The sequence below is a fragment of the Symsagittifera roscoffensis genome, chromosome 5, assembly GCF_963678635.1.
Source record: "Symsagittifera roscoffensis chromosome 5, txSymRosc1.1, whole genome shotgun sequence".
Taxonomy (NCBI): Eukaryota; Metazoa; Xenacoelomorpha; order Acoela; family Convolutidae; genus Symsagittifera; species Symsagittifera roscoffensis.
Window position 1 is genome coordinate 35,410,631 of NC_087066.1, and position 25,260 is coordinate 35,435,890.

Sequence of the window (25,260 nt, forward strand, 5' to 3'; positions counted from 1 at the left end):
GAGGGGGAGGGGGAGGGGGAGGGGCAGCCACCGATTGATCACGTGCAGATGGTGGAACAGCAGAAACAGATAGTCGCCCAACTAACTTCTGCCGCCACCAATGTAAGTCTTTTCTTAGATTTAATATTCGCTGTGGTCATTTTTCACTTCACAAGTTTGTAGCAGAATATCAGTGGTAGAATATAATTTTAAATAAAAATCAATACCCTTAAAAGTCACCTCTTTTCGTAGCTGACCGGAAAATACCCCTATGTAAGTAACATTCTGAATTCTCTACTTTTTCTTATTCATGCAGCAAGCAGCCCGATTGCAAAACAGAAACATCCAAGAGGCCTATCCTTAGTTAGCCCCTCCCCTCCCAAATACCTGGCCTAAAAATTAAACTCAATAGGATATAATCAGAAATAAACTTTATGAATGAAAAGCAACGGTACAATGCTTTTCACGGCTCTTTTTAAGTTACCCCAGTTGGTTTTTGCTGGAAAAATGATCCCCTAAACGCTATTTAAAACGACGTCCGCTGTTACATATTTTATTGAAACTAACAGCGAGCAAATTTTTAACATGCGAATGAAGGTGTGGACAATTTTTGAAGGATTCGTTGGGAAAGGTGAAAGAGCACTTTTCGTTTATGTTTTGCTCTGTCTGCTTTAGCTGCGTGAGTTTGTGGACCTGAAGTTGAAGGAGGAGTACGTAGATGAGAGTGAGCGGGAGAAGGACAAGGTGGAGAGGGAGAGACTGCACGAGGAGTTCTTCTCCTCTCTCCACTCCTTCCTCACTTTCGGTCTCAAGAGGAAGCTGTGCCAGAGTGTGATGGACATCGCAGCCCAGAGGCACCAGCACAACACTCCCATCGCAGTACTGACTGTCAAGGAGTTCTCACCAGGTAAGGCTAAGAGTAGTCAAAAACAACTTAATCAACTAATTACTCTTTTAATAATTTTTTAAATCTCATTTTAGCGTTTGCTATAAATACTTCATTAATCCATTTTCTTTTCAATTAACTTGGCTGTCAACTAAGTGCGTTACTGTTCGAGATGCAGCGTATAGAATTATCTTAATGTTAACTAGAAATCCTTTTGGAAAAATATTGCTAAAAATGTTATACATCTCCCCTGTGATAACTATTAGTTTAATGCAAGTGATTATAAAACAGAATGAGTAAAACGTTTAATTCAAACTGATAACTTGTCTTGGTTTTAGATTAGAGATCATGACTATCTTTTCATGTGTCTCCTAGAACAGCAACGTCCGAAATGACTATAGCGTTTGGCCTGCATGAATGGCCTTGAATAATAATAACAATACATAACAGTATAATTAATAGCACTATTCTCCAAGGTTACTGTGGTAGCAGTACTACCCGGTACCACATTCCCTTGGCGACAACAAAATTTTATATAGTACTTTATGAAATTTTATAAATAATACGAGTTGATTCAAAGTTTACTGAAAAAGTTCTCTTTTTCTTTAGTTTTCCTTTGTTATCTTCTTCAATACTACCTCCTTGTTTCTTGCGACGTTCCATGATCCCGCCTCGTCCAGCGATGTAGCACCAAACTTTCTTTTGAAGAGGTGTCTCTCTAGCCTGTCAAACGTGTTGCTTTCCGAAGTTTCTTCGTTGTTTAGGTTTACCTTCGCTAATCGCAATCTGTAGGCCTCAAGTGCTGCCAAATTTAACTCAGTGACATCGCCCTAACAATCGATCAGTTTTATCAAGTGTGATACGGGACTGCCATATCTCTTCGGTCCCTGGTTTTTAGTTTGTCTGCTACTCCGTCTGACTGTCGTGGTATCTTCCTCTTTTTCCGATTCATCCGCAAATCCTGGTGTGGAGTAATCTACTGGGTCCATTTGTTGTGTCAGTATTTTTTCTGCTTCTTTTTGGACTCCTCGGGTCAACACCTGGTTTGTTATTTCCTCCCATTCTTGCGATGTCATGTTATTATTCTGGAATGTGTCCAGAATTTCCTTTTCACTTGTCTGTTGTGCGATTCTTTTGTTTGTTGGAGCTTCTTTCGGTGCAGACGACTCTATGTATACTGCCTCATTGCTCTTATCCCGTTTCTTAGTAACTGTTTTGGCAGCTTTTGTCGTTCGTGATTCTTGTATTTTGCCTCTTGTCGGTTTTGTGTTCTGAAACACCGGTCCTGCTCTGTTCGGTTTTCCCCTTTTTCCTCCTAAGTTAAGACCTCCGCCGGTCTTAGTGTCTTTTGATGTGACTATGCTCGGCGAGTTTTGGAACTTTTCCTTTAGTTGACTATCTTCTAGGTTTCGTCTATTGTCCCCCGGTCTTTCGCGTCGTGTTCTTCAGCAGAATCGCTGTCTTCCTCTTCCTGATGTGCTACTGTTTTCTGCTGTTTACTTCGCGGTTCTTCCCCAGTTGGGCTCCTCTTCTTCTCCGAGTTATGTGCTTTGGGCTGTGCTGGCAGTTTAGATCTCGCTATGTCGCTCTTTCTGTATACTGCACCAGCAGCCGTTTTAATGGTCGATGGTGTCTCTGATACTATCTTGGTTTTCAAGGGTATTGTCAGGGCCTTTCCGCTTTTCCTTTGCTCGTGTTTCCGGAGGAAACTTCCAGACAAGTCCTCCTTTAATGTAGTTTGTTTGTCCTCGATGAATCCACGTTCCCATGAGTATAAGAGTTCTTTTCTCAGTTCGGGATTTATCGTGCTGGTTTCATCTACGACCCGGCGTAGTTCGCTGTCTGAGAGATCCCGTCTGGTGGCATTCCACCTAGCGTTTGCCTCTAGAAGTTGTTTTAATTCCTTTGCTCCGGCCTTATCTTTCGCTGTCGCCGTGTCGTGTCGAAACAAAGGGCTTGTACCCCTGCTATTTTGTCCTTTCCGAATGATTTTAACATTCTCCCTCGACTGATCGATTCGCCTTTTCAACTGTGATGCTGTTAGCGCAGATCTCTCCAAGTGTTCTTTATCATAACGAGTACAACTTCTACATTCTTCGGCCATATTGACTATGTCTTTGTGCATATGCGGCCACCACAGGTAGTTTGATACCTCCAACATTGCTTCCTGTCCAGGATGACCTTGGTGGAGTCGTCGGAGCACTGCTTGCCTCAACTTTTCGGGCACGGCCAAACGATTGTTCACCAGGAGGCAATCATCTACCACCGACATCTGGTGCCACAGAGGATTGGTGTAGGGCCCCATGAGCTCGAATCCATGTCTGTCGTTTCGTTCCACCACTCTTCTGAGCCTATCTATCCAGGTATCTTCTGATACTAATTCCGCGAGTAGACTTTTGTCAAATAGTTTGTCGAGTGAAAGCGGGTTTTCTGCGTCCATTAGCTGTTCCCCCCGTTTGTACTCGGATTTTCTTGAATTGTGTCTTGTTTTCTGTTGTGGTGTGATCCCACAAGTCTCTGTTCCTGAACTGTAATCCCGGTCGTCACTATCCAGAGTTAAGTCGACTTCGACGATTTGTCCCACTTCCGCTTCGTCTCCAGATGTGATTAGTCCTGGTGGTTTCGGGCTTTGTATCCCCGAAATGGCCTCTAACTCCATCGCTGGTAATGTGGGTTCTGTAGGTTCTGTACTCCTTCCTGAACCAACCAGTTCCCAGAATGAAAATACTTTTGATTGAGCTGTTGAAACAGTTGAAGTTGATTGTCCTCTTTTTCCTGGGCTGGCTGTTGAAGCAGTTTAAGTTGATTGCCCTCTTTTTTCTGGGCTTGCCCTGCCTTGTGTATTTGGCAAATACCACCTCGCCTGTGGTATTTGTTCGAAGTCCGAATCCTCTGGGTGTGATCTGTTTGGGGTCCTTTGTATCATCCTGGTTCTTTGAAACGTTGTTGTTACTTCTTCTCTCAATGTATTGATGTTATTTCGCTCCTGAATCCTGACCATCTTTTTTTCTTTTCCGCTTTTTTCCAATTCGCCTGAGTGCATTTTGCCTGATTTTTGATTTAAAAAATTTCTGGTTTTTTCTAATGATTGAACCGACTGAATCCGCTGACGATTTTGAGATAAACTGATTTTTGGATTTTCACGCTTTTCACGTTGAAACGAACGCGAATCTTCATTTCATTCGTTCTGACGTGCTTTGTCCGTTTTGAACCGTTTTGGTTGCCTTAGCAACGGGTAGATGACTTGTTGTTATTCGACGCATTTTGATCAAATCTAGAATATTCTAGAAAGTTTTTGCTCCGGTCGAGCCTATCCTGATCATTTAGTCGACTGTTTAAACAGTCGAGAGCTTTATGGAAACTTTCGATTGATGTAACTACGAATTTCTCATCCAACACTGACTCCGGCCAAGGTTCACCCTTTGGATTTCGAGAAAGATAATCTACTATACCCATATCTTTCCCTGGCAGATGAACAACCTTGAATTGATAGGGTAATAGTCTGTCTACCCATCTAGTTAATCTAGATTGGTACGTTTTATTTGATTTGTTTTCATCCAAAGCAGAAACCAGAGCTTTATGATCTGTAGCTATCACGAATTCCTTACCTAATAAGTAGTGTTTGAATCGATCAACCGACCATACAACTGCAAGCAGTTCGAGCTCATTTGTGGAATATTTTTTTCTTGTGTGTTTTAGTATCTGGAAGCGAATGCGATTGGTATCCACTCCCCCTCGACGTTTTGTTGTTCTAGCGATGCGCTCAGCCCACTGTGACTGGCATCACATTTCACCCTAGTATCTAGACTGGGGTCGTAATAATGAATTTTTGTTACATTCGCATAGTGGTCTCAATTTTTCTGTTAACGTAGCCGCATTTGGGATAAACTTGGCCAGATGGTTTATACTACCCAGAAATGATCTAAGCTGTTTCAGTGATGTTGGCGGGCTAAGTTTTAATATCGCTTTGGTTTTTGTTTTTTTAGGAGAAATTCCGTCCATCGATAACTTATGCCCCAACCAATTCACCTCCTGTTGAAAAAATTCACTTTTCGACAATTTTAATGCCAAATTCTCTTTATCTAATTTTTTTAGTACATTCATAATCAATTCTTCATGTTCTTGTTCACTCCCTTTTGATACAATGAGTATGTCATCAAGAAAACAGAATGTATTTTCCGCATGATTTAATGTTCTGTCCATAGCTTTTTGGAACTCTGCTAGCATGTCTGCCAAACCATAAAATCCGGTCAGAAATCTGTAAGTACCTGTGGCTTGCCCACCTATGATGTTGAAATTCCATTGTTTCGCTGTCTCTGCAGTCAGCTTAAGTTGACTGTACGCGTACTTCAAATCTAGTACTGAGAAATACAGTTTACCGCTTGTGTTTGCTGTGACAATTTGGCTAACACCATCTAACAATTCGTCCACATTTGGCATTTCATACTTATTTTTCAACAACTGTCTATTAATGGGTTTTGCATCTAGCGCCAATTTTATGGAATCATCTTTTTTCACTGTTATTACAATAGGTGCTATAAAGCAATCACTAGTGCATTTGTCTAGTCTTCTTATATGCCCTTCTTCATTTCCTCGTACACTTTCTCCTGTATGTGTATCGTAATGCGTCTCCCCTTTTCTTGTAAAGGACAGAGCGGGTATTTGAACTTTGTGCTGACCACATGGTTTTTTGAACACCCTTGACGATCAAAAATATTCTTAAATTTACTGTAAAATTTGTTTTTCTAACCTTCTGACTGTTCGCACAGTAAGACATCAAACCTCGTCTTTTCTTTTGGTGCTAACTTCTGTGTTGTGTGTATTCCCACTTTACTCTGTAAATCCAGCCCCAAAATACACCGTGTGCGTCTTTCTGTGATTAGGAACGATGCTCCCACCACTTCCCACCCCAGCGAACCGATGTTCGTGGTGATTGCACCCAGTATGTTTATCGGCTGTTTGTTATAGTCTACAAATTTTGTAGTCAGATTGAGATTTTCCCGTGGGATGAACTTGGTTTTTTTCGAAGATTCTAAGATCGTCTTTGCAGTCGCCCAGTTCAAGAAAGATACTGGACTACCCGTATCGATAGTCATATTTATGATCTGATGATCGATTCTCACCAGAGCTTTGAGTGACCTTATTTGTTTCGATCGAGTATTTCGTCTAATGTCAACCTTCTGTACATCCTTTCTGTACTTTTCGGTTTCTTTGTTTTTGTTTGATTGCTGTTTTATATATTCATCTATTTTTTCCAGCGAAGACAGTTCTGATTCAACAGACATAATTTCGAACTCCTCACACGATTCGAATGACTGAATCAAATTACACTCTTCATCTGAGCTTGATGATTTTTCTGCAACCTCATTCACTTGTTGTGATTTACACATTTTTGCGAAGTGATTCGGTTTAGAACAATTTTTACATGTCTTTCCCATGGCCGGGCATTTCTTCAGATGTCCTTCTCCGAATATTCGACCACATCGCGTACACCTCTTTGAGTCTGAAAAATTTCTCCCCTCCTTTCTGTCTGTAAATTTTTTCCTGTACCCATTGTTTTGTTGTCTCCTTCCGCTAGCATTTTTGTTGCCGATACTTATTATGGGTTCTTGTTTTATCTTCGCTGCTCCAGATACCTGAACTGTACTTGCAGTCGTTGCATTAGTTTTCTGAAACGCCTGAGTTGTCTGTTTACTTTGTTCAAACTTTAACGCTCTTTTCAGTACTTCTTCTGGTGAAAATGTTTCAAATGTTAATGTGTCTTGTAATGCCACGTTCTTCATTTTCGAGATGAATAGGTCCCGCACTAATTGGTCCTCGAGTGTTCCTAGCTCAGCTTTAGCTGTTTGAGCAGTTAATGCTGCATGAAATGCCTCGAGTGTTTCCCCAGTTTCCTGTGATCGATTAAATAGTTTATAACGTTCATATGTAACACTCTGTGATTTATCAAATGATACTTTCGCCAATGCCACCATCTCTCGAAATTCTAACTTTGACACCTCCACATGTGGATTCTTCTGAACGAATTTCTTCTTGCCTTCTGTGCCCAACGCCAAGAATAGTCTGGAAGCGACTCTTTTCTGTACCTCATTGTAGTATACGTTGTGACCAACCTTTGGTCCTCTAGCTCTTCTTTCTTCATTTTCCAGATTAATTTTTTCCCGGGCTAGTTGGTCTCTGGCTTCTCTATCTGCAATCGCCTGTGGATTTTCATGTTCCCTTGGGGTTTCTGGTCTTGGTAACTGTTCCAACAGAACTTCTTTTGGTTCTTGTAACAAAAGTTCCGGGTCCACGCTCTCCTTCACGGTCACTGCCAAGAAAAATTGATCTAACCATATCCTAAAGTTCTAAGGAGGGTCGGAGTTTGCGGTTGTCCAAAATACCGGAATCCCCATATCCGTTCTGTTGTCTTGGGACAGAAATCCTGCTGGCTGCGCCATGTGATAACTAATAGTTTAATGCAAGTGATTATAAAACAGAATGAGTAAAACGTTTAATTCAAACTGATAACTTGTCTTGGTTTTAGATTAGAGATCATGACTATCTTTTCATGTGTCTCCTAGAACAGCAACGTCCGAAATGACTATAGCGTTTGGCCTGCATGAATGGCCTTGAATAATAATAACAATACATAACAGTATAATTAATAGCACTATTCTCCAAGGTTACTGTGGTAGCAGTACTACCCGGTACCACATCCCCTTAAGATAAAACTAAATTTCTCTAAATCTTGGAGCTTTGACGACCACCTGTCCGAAGAGCGTCAATTTGATGCATAGTGTCGAATCTTTCCAACTCTCATTGGTTACATACAACAAATATCGAGGAGCTCTCAAGTAGTTGAAATGAATCATGGTTTGTTGCAGTTTTGTGGGACTACTTGAAGGAGACGCTGGATGCGACTGAAGTGGATCTGATCTCCTCTCTCCCCCAAGTGCACACTGACTTCGGCAGAGGGAGGGCCTGGGTATGTCACGTGCTCAACACTAAACAACTGGCCCACTTCTACCAAAATGCGTTCCAGGGAAAAGCACTATTAGAGTAAGTTACTCGGAAGGCAGATTTCTAATGGACATACCATACCGATAGCGTCACAATCAACCTTTTTAAAACTTACTGGTCTCATTTTTTTCGACAAAAGCGCAAATTACGAGTCTCATCAAGTAATGCAAAAACTATCTTGTAGATTGGAATCTTTTGAAGTTGACCCTCTTTTATTGTCGGACTTCCTTCGACAACAGTTCGCAAACAGACAACGAGCAAGTTTTAAGGAAAACAAAAATCGCCTTCTTTTCTAAGCCAAGCAACCTAGACAAGCAGCAAACACTGATTGAAGCCGTTTATACCATTCGTGCCAATAATGCAGCATTCCAATTAATTTTCAAATTTTGCGAGTTGTCGCTTTCCTCAAGTGTTGCCAGTTATCCGTTTTTACAAGTTGTTTTCTTGTTGCGCCACTTTGAGCCATCATCTTCAAAATAATATCAGCAAAAAATAGATATGATTTTTTGACGAAATTTCTCACTCCTACAATCTCGCCAACTTTTCAAGAAAAATAATAGCATTTCACTCATACACAATCATGTCACTTACTCAAATCAACCAAGTTTGAACAAAAACATCATCTGTGTGTTGTGTAGACGCTACTACGAGGAGTTTTCCTGTGTGCGGGAGAATGAAGTAGCTAACAGTGTGGTGACACAGATGGCAGACACAGTGTCCAATGTCCCCTTCCACTTCACAGTTAACTCCTCACAACACGACACGCCAAAACTATTGCAGGTTACCACAAATCGGCCTAACATCAGAGCATATAGGTTGGATAAACATACAAGTTTCACGTCAAAGCTATTGAAGATGTTACCAATTTGAAAAAAGCGAGAAAGTGCAATTTTTTGATATGAAAAAACGATAAAAACAAGAAAAAACTTCCACCATGCAATAGTTCCCAATCCGCCAGGTAGCACATCTGAAAGCAAAGTAATCATAGCAGAATTTTGTTGCAGGGGGAACAGGAGTCAGAGAAAGTCTGGCACTATGAGATACATGCGCCATGGCCAAATGAGCAGAACCATACATCCACCCAATTCCTGGAGCAGAGTTCCACAGATGACGAACAGTGTGTCCAGGACCAGCAGTCATCTTCCAGCCAAACTAGCGGAGACAACTCTTTCCCTAACCCAGGAGGAGCCAGTTCTTTGGATCATGAAACAGAGAACCAGACATATCAGAGTCAAGATAATGCCACGATGGAGCACGAGTTCCAGGCACAGCAACATATCATGAGCCACGGTCAAACATTCACAGAGCTGTCCAATTTCGACCCAAACGATTTGAACTCAATGACACCTGGCTCTCACGCTGCTCATTCTAATCATTACTACGAGGGGATGCCGGATCCGATGACACCGCAGCATGAGTCAATTATTGACAGAAGTAGTCACGTGATGCACTCAGACTCACCATTCAACGACTTGATTAACTCCCCAGACAAAAACTTGATGACAAGTGAGGCTCATTTACAACAGAATGCTTCAGTGACATACCAGAATCAACTTTCAAGCAACCATATTTCCTCGGTACCTGGAACTGCCATATATGGAAACCACCAGGCCCACTACGTTCCCCAATATCACTCAATGCAGATGCAACCGCCTCAAGCTACCTATCATGACCCTATGGGATTATATCAGCCCCGCCCACACCAGATGTTGCCTAAAATAGAGGAACTAATGGCTCCACCTAACAGTCGAAATCAGCAACAGGAGTTTCCGGGATCCAACCATCACGTCATGTACAGTGCTGCACCTCATGGCACCGACTTCTACATGGGACCGATGTCACAGCCTCACTATGAGCCCATCAGTAAGATCTCATCAGTTTAAAAAATATCATAATAGTTAGATTTTAAAGTAGATCAAGGAGGGCGCATTATTTAGCTAGCAGCACAGAATGTTCCGGCCACAATGATTGATGCAAAGAAATCACGAAATCTGAAATGTTTTAAAAAGTCGAAAAAGCTGAAACGAAATTTAAATCGAATCACGGCTAAAAAGACTTTTATGTAACCCCTGATGTAATCAACTCGGACCCCCACAGCTTTTCTTTGGGGTACTCTATGTGAGTAGGAAAAAACACACTAATTGCACTCCCAGTCCTTTGCAAACAACAAGCGCTGACCAGTAAATATAAGAAACGGGCTTTGCTCTGATTACTACTAACTAATACTATCACCACTGGCAATGTTCAGGTCCTGCAATGGCAGATGGAAACATGCCAGTCTACAGCACCATCCAGCCCCCCTCACTGCCTCCCGTGGTAGGGTCCCCTGGTGACATGGCCAGAGACAACTTGGACCTCGACAGTCTATCAGGCTCTCCTCTTCCTCCCAAAACCTTCTGTCCGGAACAAGTTGGGCCACAGACCCAGTTGAAAGTGATGCCCAATAACAGGGCTGAACATGCCAAGATGAGTCGAATGGGCTTGAAACGAACCCACTCTACGGGCAGGGGGAGGGGCAGACCTAGACAGAGGCCGAAGATCCAGGGTCTGCCCCCACCCATGGACAAGGAGGAAGCGAAAGAGCAAACTGCGACATTCCACAGGGTGTACGAGCGCGTGCGGAGGACGGAGATCAAGAAGGGATACGACATTTTGGAGAACCTCATACCATTTCATCTTAGGAGTGATGTAAGCTTTTAGACAGTGAATCAAAAGCATAACAATTTCTGCTAAACAACAATTTGGCGTGTCCATTAGTCCAAAAAAAAACATACTCAACAACGAGTCGTAAGCACATATTTTTGGATGAGGAACCCTAGTTTTTTCTTAAATACTCTTGCACTGTCGCACATTACTTCAGTTGTTCAAAATCTCGTTTGAAGTATGTTGACATATATAAAAAAGAGATAGGATGTGCTGCTCTTTTCAGATTCTGGGGAAGAAGAAGCACTTTTCGACGACGGATGTGTTGAACTGTGCGCGGGACTACATTGAGGAGTTGAAGAGTGACCAGGTGCAGCACCAGATAGTGATCTCCCAGATGCAGACAGAGAGCGACACCTGGAAGGCCAGACTCCGCAAACTCACCCTCGAGGCCATCAAGAGGAACAAGGTTAGGACCATGTAGTCTATCTATGTTCGCCCTGATTTATTTACCTTAAACTACTCATCCAAGAATCATTGGCTTGGGATTACTGCTTAGGGCTACTGCAATACTTTGTTTAAATGACATAATTTTGGAACGTCTCAGAATTTGCTAGAGTTGTTTTAATTCTGACGAAGTCAATAAGCTTAAGTGCATCTGAGTTTGAGTGTAAAAGATTTTTAGTTATAACAAAATGAACAAACTTTTTGCTTATTTAATTGTAAGTTGATCAATTCTTGTTGGCCAGATAAATTTGTGCCAAAATCGCAAAAAGGCATCAAAATGAAAATTTTATGGGAGTAATGGGAGCAAGAAAAATGTCAATTAATGTCAAATAAAAAGAACATAAGGAAAAAAAAATGATGTGTTTGTTAACTCAGACAATTCATTAAAGACTTGGAGGAAAACATGCGAGTTGTTCTGATCCTTGTGGCGAATTAATAAAGTGCCCGTCTAAACGTCTCCAGACGGGCACTTTATTAATTGAAGAGAAGAGAAGAGTAGAGAAGAGTCTCCACCATCATACTGAACGTGTACCAGAGTACGGGGATCGAAAAAGAAGATGACTCGAGACATTCCCTAGAGAATCATGGGAATCTTTAAGAAATTCGGAGATTCTACAACAAGAAATTCGAATAGGGGCATGATGTGCATCGTAACTTGGCCTCGGCTGAAGATTGCTCGAGACCCAACAAACGGGGAGAATACCAATATGTATCTGGAGTAATGGGGATAGCATACAACCCTTTCTTGGATTCAGAGGCCGGGAGCGCTCACAAGAATCACGAAGTGACGGAGCTGTTGAAGTTTTGAACAGAGAAGATAATCAAAGTTGATTCAATGGAAAGGGAGAAACCGAGCCCGGGCCTGCTACTTGAGACGACGCCCAAGGTAATAAGCGTGCCGCGCTCGAACAAGAGAGTGGAATTGAAAATGGGGAATGGAAATGGCATGATGACTACGAATTTGGGAACGGTTTGGAAGTTGCTGAGACCCTCCTGGTGCCCACATCCCCACGCAAGCTTGATTATAGATGTCACGGAACGAGTGAGACTAACACCGACAAAAGATGAAGACTTGGGAACTTTGGATGTGATACACAAACTGATCCTACCACAGAGTAAAGTGTCGAGCGAGGCAATGAGTAAGCTAGGATCAGTAAAGAAGTTGGAACCCGCTAGTTGTCTTGGCTTGACCAGTGGACAAGGCCTTCTCGGTACCCAAGTGCGTACGACTGGCACGAATGTCGCATCATTCACATAAGCTGTTGAGGAAGATCCTGGGAAAGGTGCCAAGGGAACAAAGAGATGACTTGAGTGAAATCTGGGGAGAAGAAATCTTGAGTTTGGAAGGCGAGCTTTCTTCTATATGTAGACGACCCAACTACACCCTCACCCCTGTCAGTGGGCACCCCTGGAGATAAGAGAAGCGGTCCCGTGAAGACGAGGTTTAGCACGGCCACACCACCCCTGCCGTCATCCCCTCGCAAAAACCTGGAGCTACCCTTGAGCTTAGTACCCCCTAGTAATATGATTAAAGATATTAATATCCTTAAGGCTCGAGTAGGGGGAGGCAAGAGTCGGAAGGGATGGACCGGGACAAAGAGGTCGAATCAGTGATGATAATGACGACACCCCCAAGCAAAGGTGTTAAGTCTCGAAAGAGGAAAAGGGAAGTAGAGGAGTTGACTAGCCCGTCGGCGGATGCTGTCTCTGAGAAGAATTTGAGGGAGACTGTTCCCATGATTCTAGCGCGATGGAAGACTGCGGCCTACAAGAGTAGCTCCGAACCAAGGAGGATAGCCGAAGAGGTTGAAGAGATAGAGGTCTCGACAAGTCTGGTAACGGAAAAAGATTTCAAACCTCAGAAGGCAAGCTCGAAAAAGGGTTCGACGAGTGGATAAACATGGGAAATGGATGTTGGCAAAGAAAGGATCTCGAGCGAGCATCAGGCTATTGGCAAACAAGTGACCAGCGACCCTCTTGAGAAAAATGCGACGAAGAATACGGCTCGACCTTGGTGGGTGGCTCTGGAGACAATGAAGTAACTGGAGGACTGTCTGAAAAAGCTCGATCGTGAAGTGTCCGGCAAGCGTCGCAATTGGGCTACCCAACAAAAAGCCGAGGTTAATAAATTGGTCTGGAAGGCCAGACTCCGCAAACTCACCCTCGAGGCCATCAAGAGGAACAAGATTAGGACCATGTAGTCTATCTATGTTCGCCCTGATTTATTTACCTTAAACTACTCATCCAAGAATCATTGGCTTGGGATTACTGCTTAGGGCTACTGCAATACTTTGTTTAAATGACATAATTTTGGAACGTCTCAGAATTGCTAGAGTTGTTTTAATTCTGACGAAGTCAATAAGCTTAAGTGCATCTGAGTTTGAGTGTAAAAGATTTTTAGTTATAACAAAATGAACAAACTTTTTGCTTATTTAATTGTAAGTTGATCAATTCTTGTTGGCCAGATAAATTTGTGCCAAAATCGCAAAAAGGCATCAAAATGAAAATTTTATGGGAGTAATGGGAGCAAGAAAAATGTCAATTAATGTCAAATAAAAAGAACATAAGGAAAAAAAATAATGAAAAGTTTGTTAACTCAGACAATTCATTAAAGACTTGGAGGAAAACATGCGAGTTGTTCTGATCCTTGAGGCGAATTAATAAAGTGCCCGTTTAAACGTCCCAATAGTGATTTAATGAAAATGATGATTCAATCAGTTTTTCATGACAGCGGTTGTTTAGGTTCTGTTGTCCAACGAGAGTCTTCCAGAGTTTGAGACGATGGACTACAAGACGTCGCTGTCCAGATTCATCCCACATGTGTGTCTGCCCAACATCGGCATCCAAACAGGAGTGTTCCAGGAACTGCCTGCGGAAAACTCGCCCGACGACAGTGGAACGGACTACGCGCCGGGAAGTGTGGGCGGCAAAGAATCTCCCATTGGAAGTGTGAAGATATCATCAGATGTGAATCTGACCGATGGGCCAATCAATAGTGATCCTGTTGCGACACTGGTCAACGACATCAAGGTATATAAATGTTGCCGACTTTTTTAGAGACAGTTTCCAACAAAAAGAGCTGTTATGCATAACATAGAAGCAAAGTCGATAGTTTCTTGAAACATGACTCGTTTACAAATTCGAGTATATTAACGGAAACAACAATTTGTTTTTGTTTCATGCAGGATACTTCAGAAGTGGGACTCAATACAGAAAACATGAGTGCAGTTAGCGAACTGAACAGCTGCAATGGGTCACCGCCTGAAGCAGCCGCCGTCTACAATTGACAAAAAACTTGCTTGACTTAATGGATCCTCAAAACATGAACAAAATATTTTTAATGAGCGTTGAATTTTGTTTTTGAATTGAAAAGCTAATACTCCCAAACGGATTTTAAAAGCAAGTTTTGAAAATTTTAAATTTGCGGTGAACTGATTTCTACTTTATAATTTATGATTACGTGATTTGCAATCATTTTAAGATAATTCACCAGATTAACATTGCCTTAATAATAAACTGTTTAAAATTCCTCTTTTTGCTTTTATGCAAATTATGCACATACAAAAACAAGGATCGCCGGTTACTGTGCAAAGAGCACAGAATGTTACGAGCACAGTCTTTAAAAAATAAAAAATGTTTTCTGAATTGACATGAACACAGAATTTTTTGATCAATAAACATAAAATCACGATCCCCTCCAGTGGTGTTAAAACAGAAAAAAATGAACAGAGAAAACTATGATCCAAAAAAATCAGAAAAGAGACAAAATGTTGTTCAGGTTCACTTTAAGTTAAGTATTCATAGTCAAAAAGAAGTTGAGTATTAGAGAATGGAGAAAAATTGCGCTGGGGCAGGATGATCAGCCATGATAACTGAAGTCATGATTTCACAAAATGCCAAAAAGAGCCATTGAAATATAAAAAAGCTGAAAAAGACAAGCTTGAATAAAATTTACAAGAATTCAGTGAATCAAATGCTCATTTCGCAAACCCAAAAACTGTTCCTGAGTAATAGTCGTGAATTTCAATTTCAAGTTCTTGTCAATCTTTGTCGAAAACAAATAGCAGTGCATGTAGCTCATGGAGCAAATCCATATATTTTTCCGCCAAAAAAGCTAAAAACAAGACAAACAAGGATAAAAACAAGACACTGCAGGCAAGTAGCAATGAGTACTCAGACCACATTCATAAAAATTTGTTTTCCATTAGTGTCGTTTTTACTCTGTGGTTTCATTGGAGAACTACTCAAACGCGTTCAATGTTATTAAATTTGGCATAGTCGACAAAATTCAATTCCAAAGAAAAAATGACTGATGAAAACATGAATTTTTCTTTTAAATTCCATTTTTTTACACAATAACGTTTCTCTTAAAAAAAACTTGACTACCAAGGAAGCGCTAACTGAATTTTCAAAAACTAGTTTTTGTTTCGTAGTAAAATCAAGTTTTCTCTGCCGAATACCCTGATCAAAACTTAAATTTGTAAATAACACCCGTTACCAGCTCGAAATTGAATTAAATTTCAAAAAAAAAAACAGGACAAACTTTCTCGACATCGGGATAGCTTTATGGAATTTTTTTTCTAATGATCAAATCACCATTTAAAGGGCTTCAGTTTGATATATCACTCGACTTACTCCGATGTTTAATGTTGTACTTGATTTTTCGTAGAAAAAAAACAAACCTGAACACAAAACTCCGCCCACTCATCAATGGTAGGAGCAAAAATCTGATAATTGGCTTGGTTTAGCTCTGGGTAAAAATGCTTGGCCTTCAGAAAAATCAGCACGACCTTGTTCTTGCTTAGTCACTTTTTGTATAGCCATTTCTTTCTTTTGACAGGAGATTGGCGGCTGGTGCTGCAAAATTTCTGGTTCATGTTTAGCCTCTGATGCTCCTAGATCAACCGGTAGACTGGAATCCTCATTTAGAGAGCTTTTCCGTTTCATAAGATGATGAAGTGTCGGGTCAGGCTCTGTAGAATTTTTTTCCTGAAAAATTGACGGCATGATTTTTTGGTGTTAGGAGAAAAAAATAAGGTGAAGCGCGAAATTGAGGTTAGAAGAAAATTTTTTTTCTTCTTGATTTGAAAATACCTGTTAAAAAGCATGCTTCATGGTTAAGCATATGATTAATTTAACGACGCGCCTTACCAGGAGAAAAAGGAAGACTATCATATAGCAATTCCGGTTTATTTCGATAATTTAATCTAGGTCTCACCTAGCGTTTATCATCAAAATATTTCGACAATGCTAGTTTAATTAGAAAAAACAAATAATTTAATTTGATATAAATACTTGAAATTTTACGGTATAAAGTGATGGAACAATTTAATCTTATTTCCCTATCAGGTTGGATTGTTATCATATTTGTTCAACTTTTTTCCGTAATAATTAGCAAGCTGAATCCTTGTGTGGCCAAAACTCTCAGTTTGATTATTTTTGATTACTTGTAATTATTTTCTCCAAAATTTATAAAGTAAACGACGAATTTTTCAAATTTCAGTTTTGTTCATTTTGCAAAAAATTTTATTCGATTATGTTTATTTTGAGTTTGTGTATTTTGCGAAAAGAAAAAAATGAAAAAAAAATTGAGTAAAATTTTTTAAAAATGATCTGAGAGCTGAATTTGTCTCTAAAGTTGATCTGAGGCGTACCAGGAAAATCTGGCCGGTCTGCTAAAGGGAATATCTCCTGACTCGTGTTAATTAAGTCCGTCGTGTTTATCATTAACTCACCGAATTTTTCCCTTTCTTTTCAAAAGCTTCTTCTTCAGATGACCAAGAAAAAATCAAAAATCACTTCATCCCGGGGACTCACATGTTTTGCACCTGCATTTGATAATTGAAAACTCAAAAGTTCCATGAGAACTCATAAAAATAAGAGAAAGGTATCGCCTTTTGTCGGTTTTTCAGGGCAGATAAAATTTGGCAGTGAGACATTTTTCTCTCTTAGTTAATGCACATTAAAGAGTCCTTCTGTGTAAACATTTCTAGAAAGATCAATATTTAAAGTGTAGATGAACACTACAACTCACTCCTTTTTAAAGGTAATAAGTTGTTCCATCGGCGCTTTTACTTTTACATTGGTACCAAACTATGTTTTTAAATCGTGAAATATTGAAAAGTTAAACATTGCATAAAGATATTACACTTCAAGTTGAAATCAAATCGTTAAAGTTTGAAATGAATTAGTTGTTAAAAAGTATCAATTGTTTCCTTCTCTTTTTTTCTTTTTTTCGCTTCATAGTTTTCCTTCATCCTTCTTGTCTCTGATATCTTAGACGTATTCGATCCCTTGTTACTCGTTGTCCCAATTTTGGTATTACTCGTCATTTTCGAACCCAGATTGCAACTCCGTTGATAGTTGATAGATTGGGTTCTGCTCGTACTGTTCTCTTTGGTAAAAATTGCTGTTTAACTTTGCTAGCTGCTGCCTGATTCTGATTGGTGTAGTTGAACGGAGAGTTTCCAGTTCATAACCAAATCTAATACTCTTGTCAAACGTCATTACACAGTTCTTCCATTTAATGACAGAAGATGAAAATGTGGAAATCTTGTGCCATACACCGGCTAGGTATGGTTAATGTATTCGTTGTAAGGAAAAACAGAAAAGTAAAAAAACAATGTCAAATTCATTTTGAGCGTAACATAATAAACAAAGCATACAGCTGTACACTTTTGCTGGTATTTACTAGATAGAAACACGAATAGATAGAAAATTTTGATGATTGTTACGCGAGAACGAACAATTTTTTTTTTATAACAGTTTGTCAGATTAAGAAACAGTTTTGTTTCGTTTTCGACAAGACGCAGAAAATATTTGACTTAGAATCAAACCAAAATGAAATATCAAATAAAATTTAAAAACCAATTACAAAAAAAAAAACGTTATCTAAAGTAAGTATTATATCTTTCGGTTGTAAAAGCTATCACTTGTTTATGGCCACAGTTTTAGTTAGGATAGATTTTTCTTGTTTTATTTAGGACTTTATGATGATAATAGGAGCGATTCATAAGAATCTCGAAGGCTGATTACAGCCACCAAAAATCATATGCGTTAGTTAACAGAAAATGGTACCACGAGCTTCAAAACGATCTAGCGGGAGAACTCCGTTCTTCCGCTCTTCAGCTACTAAATTTGGTTTGAAAAAATTGCATTGCTGAAGTTGTTGAAAAGGAAAAAGATGTTATTTACATTTTTGATGAATTTCTGCTAGTTTTTTTGTAACTTCATAACTCTACAAATGGCGCTAAGTAAAAGGATTCTGATGGTTTATTAAAATCGCAAATAAAATTTGTAACAATTTAAAATGGTTAATTCTTCCATCAACAGTTTTCACTGTCTCAGCTCCCGTTGTTGTACGTAGGGTTATTCTACATTCCCGTTGTCGTGATACTAAATTTTCAGTGATAAAATGTCCTGAATACAAAACGAACAATGAATCACAAAAAATTATTTGAAGCTTTTGTCCTTCTGCAGTTTCCTTTTGCGTTTTTCGAGTTCAAGTTGTTTTGTCTAAGCCATTGGGTTCCGATCCTTCTATCTATATTTGATTTTAAGGTCGATCCACAAATTTGGCGTACTTGCTTGTTTTTGATCTTGGTAAGGAAATTAAATTTTAATTACGCATTTTCGCCATGTCTTATTGGGAGTCATTCATAATTGCCATTTACTTTAGTATATCAGGTCAATTATTTGTTTTTTTTTTATAAAAAAAATAATTTTCTTCCAATTAAAAAATTTTGCTTCTCAGTGGACTGTATGCTGTATGCTTCTCGCAGTTGCTCGATAAGAAAAATCCATCAAAGGCACGAAAAAAAAATACTTGGTCAGTTACATCGAATAAAAAATAAAGAAATTTTTTTTTAAATTCAGAACAAACTGAATTTTTTGCTCATTATACAAAATCAAATTGTAAGTAAACTGCACAAACTTCAAGCGTGGTATAAGTTTTTAAACAATTCAATCACAATAATCGTTTCAAAGCTGGAAAATGGATTTCATTTTGTTTCTTAGTTTTCAAATAATTGTCTATTGAAATTTTGTTTAAAAATAGTTTTGATTCTCTGGATTTTTTTGAGTATGATAGAGATTGACTTTTCTCCCTACTTACATCATGAACTATATGCCACTATGTCTTGTTTTAAACAATTCTCCATTCTAATTGATGCTCGCATTTTAAAAAATTTTATGTGCAATGAAAATTGAAAAAACGCGTGATGACTTTATTGCATTACTTATATTTTGATCAAGAAGTACATTTTGATCAAGGCTGAGATAAGGATTATTTTTGCTTCCTATTTTATTAATAGATTCTCTTAGAGCTTGGTCATTTTTTAATGCTAACCTTAAATTTGAAAACGTTATTGTTTTTTTAGTTTGAAAAGAGAAGTCCAATCCTAATACCTTTAGGACGCACCTGTCCTTGGCTGAAATCCCTGCTTTAATGTTTCACGAAAAGTCAGTGTTAAAGCCACAAATCGATTCAAGAATTGTATAATGAAAAAAGATCAATTTTTTCTCCGTTAACAGCAACGATGTTTTCTCTAGATTCATTTAGCTGTCAGTCTGTATTCAACAATTTTTTCATAACTGTCGAAACTCATAAGCAAACATATTGCTCCAGTGTCTAGTAAAAGCTATGTTTTCAGACCGTTATTTTTACTTTTGTCTCGATGGGATGTTGTTATGAGTTAATATACAATTGTATTCTTGGTTCAGACGGAAACTAACCTATTTCAAACTGAAACGATCATACTGCTCATCGCTATAGTTTCCTTCAAAGTCATTCTCACTAAAATTTTAGATCTGGCAAGGTGAATGATAATAGTTTGTATGATTGAAAGGTTTTCTACATTAGTCCTGACACAACTTTTAGTCCTTTCATTATAATCTGATAAATGCCTAAATGCTTGCTGGTGAATTTTATCATTAAATTGGCTTCTAATCTTGGCCTACTGCTATAATTAAGATTTTTCCTGGTTGCATTCTTTTATATTTGAAGTGATGCATATTTTTCTCTTGATGATCTTTATACTTAAAACAAAGGCGTAGCGTATGACTTGACCTGAGACACCATTTGCAAAACAATTTTTTCAAAGTTATTTTGGTTTGTATTTTGCGTTCATTTCCTGTTAGTTCTGTTAAACCCTAAGTTAATGCTTCATTACTTCTTTTTTTATCAGCGTTACTTGAGGCCTTTCCATTAAATTCACTGCTTACTGCAATTCTCAAGTCTTTGTTTGCTATATGACATTTTAGTTGTTGCTATATTGCGGATGGATCTCAAGTAGATATTGATGTGCTTTTTGTTTTTATCCATGTGGCTTAAGCTTGGCACAATGATTTCAATTTCTTTTTGCGATTACTTAACCATCCTTGAAAATCGGATTTCGCCATTCGTGATCTACTGCAGTGCTTAATCTATGTATAAAACTTTTTGATATGTGTTCTTAACGTTTTCTGCTTCTATTTGTCTTCAATATTTATCCTTACCATCAGCGAATCTATCTATAAACTGATCTCTCGTATGGTTCCATCCTAAACTTGGCTAGAACTCCTAAAGTTGAACCGAATGAAGTTTTCTTTTTTTAATCATATGCATCTTGATCATCGCTTGCGCTTGCTGGTCGAGTGCTTAGAGAAAATGCTATCTTTTTCTCTACTATATTAGGCAAATCTGTGGCATCTTCATTTGGATCTAAACCTGTAAACTCCTCAAGAGCAAAGTCGGGATATGCGACTAAATTTGTAGTTTTTAATTTTAGTAGGTTTGGTTAGATCTTATAAATTTGGATTTTTTATTGTTTAATAATCAGTTATTATAAGTTATTACCGGTTAAAGCTAATTATAAAGGTAAAATTATTTGAGCTTGCTGAGGCCTGAAGGGTTTGATGAAAACAACTTTTTGTTGGATATCTGAATAATGATACGCAGACGAGTAATTTTTTTTTGTAGGATAGAGGTTACTTCTGGAGTATGGCTCAGAGAAAGATAGATTATTTGGTGGTAATTTTTGCGTAGATGCTTAGAAAAAATTGTAACTGTTCCGTGTAAGTACTATTTTCTGAAAATAATTCTATTTTTGAGCTTTAAGTTAACAGTTGTTGTGTTCAGTTGTTAAAAATCTGGCATGATAAATTAAAACAATTTTGTATGAAACTAATTATTAGGGGGATGCGAATTTTTAAAATTTTCGATAACATTTTTGATAACGGCGTAATTCAGGTTTTCGTTGCAACGAATTATGATTTTTGAATAATTTCTAATTATTAATATATTTCTTTTCAATAATAAAAAGAAGTAGTAGATGTTGGAGCTGAAGTGGGAGGAGGAAGGGGCGAGGGGTGGGGGGAGGTGAAAGACCTTTACGTTTTAAAGATAGAGAAAAGAACATGCGGTTTGCCAGATGTGCATAAACAATGAATATAGAGTCAGCAAGGTTAAAAAATTAGGTTATAGCTTTCCTCAATGTATTAGTTTCAGATGGTAAGTTTCATAAATTGTTTGGCGTGATTTCTCTCTATTAACTAGGGTTAATAAAAAAATTATTCAATTATCATAAGGAACAATTTTTTCAAAGTATTAAGGGGGGAAGCCTGTTTCCCAATGAAATAAGATAGATTTCAGATGGTTAGATTATAACTTTTAAAGTTTCACAGTTTTTTTGGCGCGTGAGTTTCTTATGTAATAGGATATTGTCTAGATTTCCTTTTAATTTAGGCTTGGTAATAGAAATCGAATTCGAATGTATTAAATTAGGGAAGGATTTCCCAATGTATTATGATAGACTCATCAACTTTAGATGGTGAGTTTCAAAATAAACTTTGACGCTTGAATATTTGGTTTGTTAGGATAGTGTATAGAATTGTTCATGTATAGAGAGTGGCGAAAAAAACTTCCATGTATGAGGACATTGTAAAGAATGTACAATAATTTAATATGCAATGTTTTGGTTTCATATATAAAAATGTTAAGAAAATTGATTTTATGTTTTAGAAATATCAACAATTTGACAAAAATAAACTTCAAAAATTTCAAGTTTTTGGCAAATTTTTTGATAGTTTTTCTCATAATTGTGAAATGTCACAAAAATTTACATGTAGAGTACAAAAACTAACCCAAATTGTATATTAAATGTTGTCATGTAAAAACAATTACACTTGTTTTCTACATAAAATTTGATTTTCTCTCATTTTCCCTGCTTTCTGACAATTTGGAAACATGATAAGATTTGATCTATTTTGAGCTAGGTCGCGAAGGTGTATAGTCAATTAAGTAACTAAATTGAAGCTCATTTAGCTGAAACCATCCCGGAAAGTAACTTAAACGTAATTGAAAACTCAGAGCTTTCGGACAAAATGTGAAATTAACCACAACTTTCGAGAAATTTAACTTAAGGTTATTCAAATAAGGCCTGACATTTTTCCAAAATTTTTAGTTTTACACAATTCGTTGTATTTTAACAGGCTTTTTGTCGAGTTAAAGAAAATATTAACTAACAAAACCAATTTAATTGATCATTCATGACAATAATCTTTCAAGTTTGTTGAATAACAAAGTTCATTTATCGAATTTTCCTCGGATTTTTGTCAATGAGTAAATTTAATAACAACTCTGGGATTTTCAAAAATCTTGCTCCCACTTTGTCTAAGCTTTTATAAAAATTAACATGCTACCTTAAAATGAACGCTTGGAGGAATTTTCAGAGACTATTCTCATAACTACAACTGTTTTTGACAAAACTCATTCATTTTTGGTGGAAGTACTCATTCTTTCTCCAATTCCAAAAGTTTTCTGCTGAGATATCTGTACTATTACTGAATTGATCTTGGTAAAAACTAAACAGAAGCACTCTTTAGATTGAGAATATGTTTCAATTACCTTTTCTTCATAACTGTTCATAAATTTTCTTTTGCTTCTTGATTTTTCCTTGATAATCTTGATTTTTCCTAAGAAATCTTAAGTTCTAGATAAATTACTGCTCCTTTTGCTTTGAAGAGTGTCTCGCGGTTGAAATCCCTTTGCTTGAAATTTTAGGCAGCACCGAGGAAATTAGGGAAAAAAATCGATTGAACGAACAATTTGCTGGCAGTGATAAAATTAGTGGTAAACCTCTAATTGAGTGGCTATCATGAACGCTGCCAGCAAAAATAGCGATCAATAAATAACACTTTTCTTGCAAATTGTTCGCTAAGTCTTTTTTTAGTTTTCTTGACTTTTCTACAAAAATTCTCAAAATTGGTTAAGTGAGAGAGAATTGGAATCGTCTAAAGCATTCAAAAAAAAAGCTCAATTATAAAGCAAATTGTAGAAATGGAGTGAATTGGTGTAATTTTACAAAAAATTTTACGGTGAATGGAACGAGAACAAACCTATCAAAAATTAGCTGGATTTTTTTTCAAAAGCAGACCTTACTCGAGATTTTCTTAAATGAAAAACAAAACAAAAATTCACTATAAAAGCTAGTTCTGACTTTTTACTTTTTGATTTTTCTCTAGTCTGCCAAAAAAAAAAAAAAAATTGGACACAAAACTGCAATTTTTAAAGTTCGAATCAGTTGTAAAATATAACTTCTAGCCGAAAATCAAACCAAAATTTTGATTTTTCTTTTTCTTTCAATAAACTTAAATGATCCAATTTTCAATATAATTTTTTCCAAACACTTCAAATTAGGTTATTCGTGGTTTATAATCAAAGTATTATCTTCTAATTGAAAAAACTGTGAATTGAATTGTTCACAAAATTTGAAATTTGGGAAGAATTTTGTATCTTTTGAACGATCGATTTCTAATCCGAAACAAATTTAGATCCATTAAATTTTTTTGATCAACTCCTGCAGAAAAACTATCTGTGAATCAGATAACTACGTAAATTCTTTTGGTTCTGTTTTCAAGCTAATTTTGAGACCAGAATCGTATGTTTATCTTTAAACGTTCAAAGTCAACAAAAATTTTCATTCAAATCAGTTTTCAATTTTTCCATGTTAGTTTCCTGAAGTCGTTAAAACTATGATACTCCATGCAGAAGCTTCAATTTATTCTCCCCAACCACACAAACATAATAAATCAGTAGAAGTTTAAAAATGATAGCTAACCAAAACAGTTAAACCGGTGGTTGACTTGAGAATTTAAAGTACTTTTTCAACAAACTGATAATCATTCATTGTATAAGTATTCACTAATTAGGTTATAGAATCACTTCAATCAAAAATTTAACACAACAGAAGTTCCATAAGTCTACTCTTTCCGTCATTTCTGTATATTAAATGTTTTCGGATCAATTGTCATGAAAAGATCACAGAAAAAAGGAATCCATTGAGGAAAAAATAAGCTTTTCATAAAGTTTGTTCGAAACTTTTTTGATTTAAGATCAAGTTAAATAAAGTGTTTTTGTCCTATTTTCTACAATATATATATATATATATATATATATATATATATATATATATATATATATATATAAAAATATATATAAAATTAAAACTCATACATATAAATATATATGTATGTATAAGTATATCATTTATATCATATTTACAAAATTCAGTATTATGCCGTTTTTTCCCACCTTTTTTCGTTTTTCGAATGCATTAGTTTTTCGAAAATTTTCTGAAAAAAAATTGTTTTTTGTTGGAATGTGTCTTGCATGCAATCACCTCGACGTGCATGCAATCACCTTGTGTATTGCGAAGATATTTTCTACAACGAGAGTGAATAGGAGTGGAGTGCTTTTCTCTAGATATGAACAATCGTTTTCTCGCAATCATAAGAAAAAGTTACAATTCGAACAATTTAAACGCCACAGTGCCCTACGATGTCTTGATGCGTGTAAGCGAGTGAGTTTTCTCTCAAAATCAAAACATGTTACTCTTTCTACTGAGTGACGCCATCTCAATAAAACAAAATAGAGATAAAATAAGAGGGAGCTAGCTAAAAACTGGGAAACTATCTAAGAAAAGATAGATATAAAAATCCCAAAAAAGTGAATAGAGATTTTTTACTAAATTCCATTACTGCGAAAAAACGATTGAAAAACAAATTACATTACGAGGCCAAACTGTGCACTGGAAAGGAGCGCAGTGTTTTGTCTGTATGTTCCTGGATTCCAGAGACAAGTTTTTAAATATGTTCCAAAAATTAAGTGGATTCCATAAACCAAGTTTCAGTGGGTTCCGCATACATATACCTGTAAGTAAATTTTGTCGGCACATATGTTTTGTTTGGATTCCGCAACAAGCAAA

At 37.4% G+C, this 25,260-nt stretch overlaps 1 protein-coding gene across 1 annotated transcript; it reads left to right on the forward strand.

The window, feature by feature from the left end:
* The first annotated feature begins 10 nt into the window (after nucleotides 1-10).
* Nucleotides 11-14,546, forward strand: LOC134846975 (uncharacterized). Its single transcript, XM_063864443.1, has 9 exons — nucleotides 11-102; nucleotides 655-886; nucleotides 7,732-7,906; nucleotides 8,506-8,647; nucleotides 8,872-9,730; nucleotides 10,116-10,555; nucleotides 10,797-10,979; nucleotides 13,760-14,047; nucleotides 14,203-14,546. The coding sequence occupies exons 1-9, from the start codon at nucleotides 49-51 to the stop codon at nucleotides 14,302-14,304; spliced, it is 2,475 nt and encodes an 824-aa protein (XP_063720513.1). The 5' UTR covers nucleotides 11-48; the 3' UTR covers nucleotides 14,305-14,546.
* Nucleotides 14,547-25,260: the final 10,714 nt, after the last annotated feature.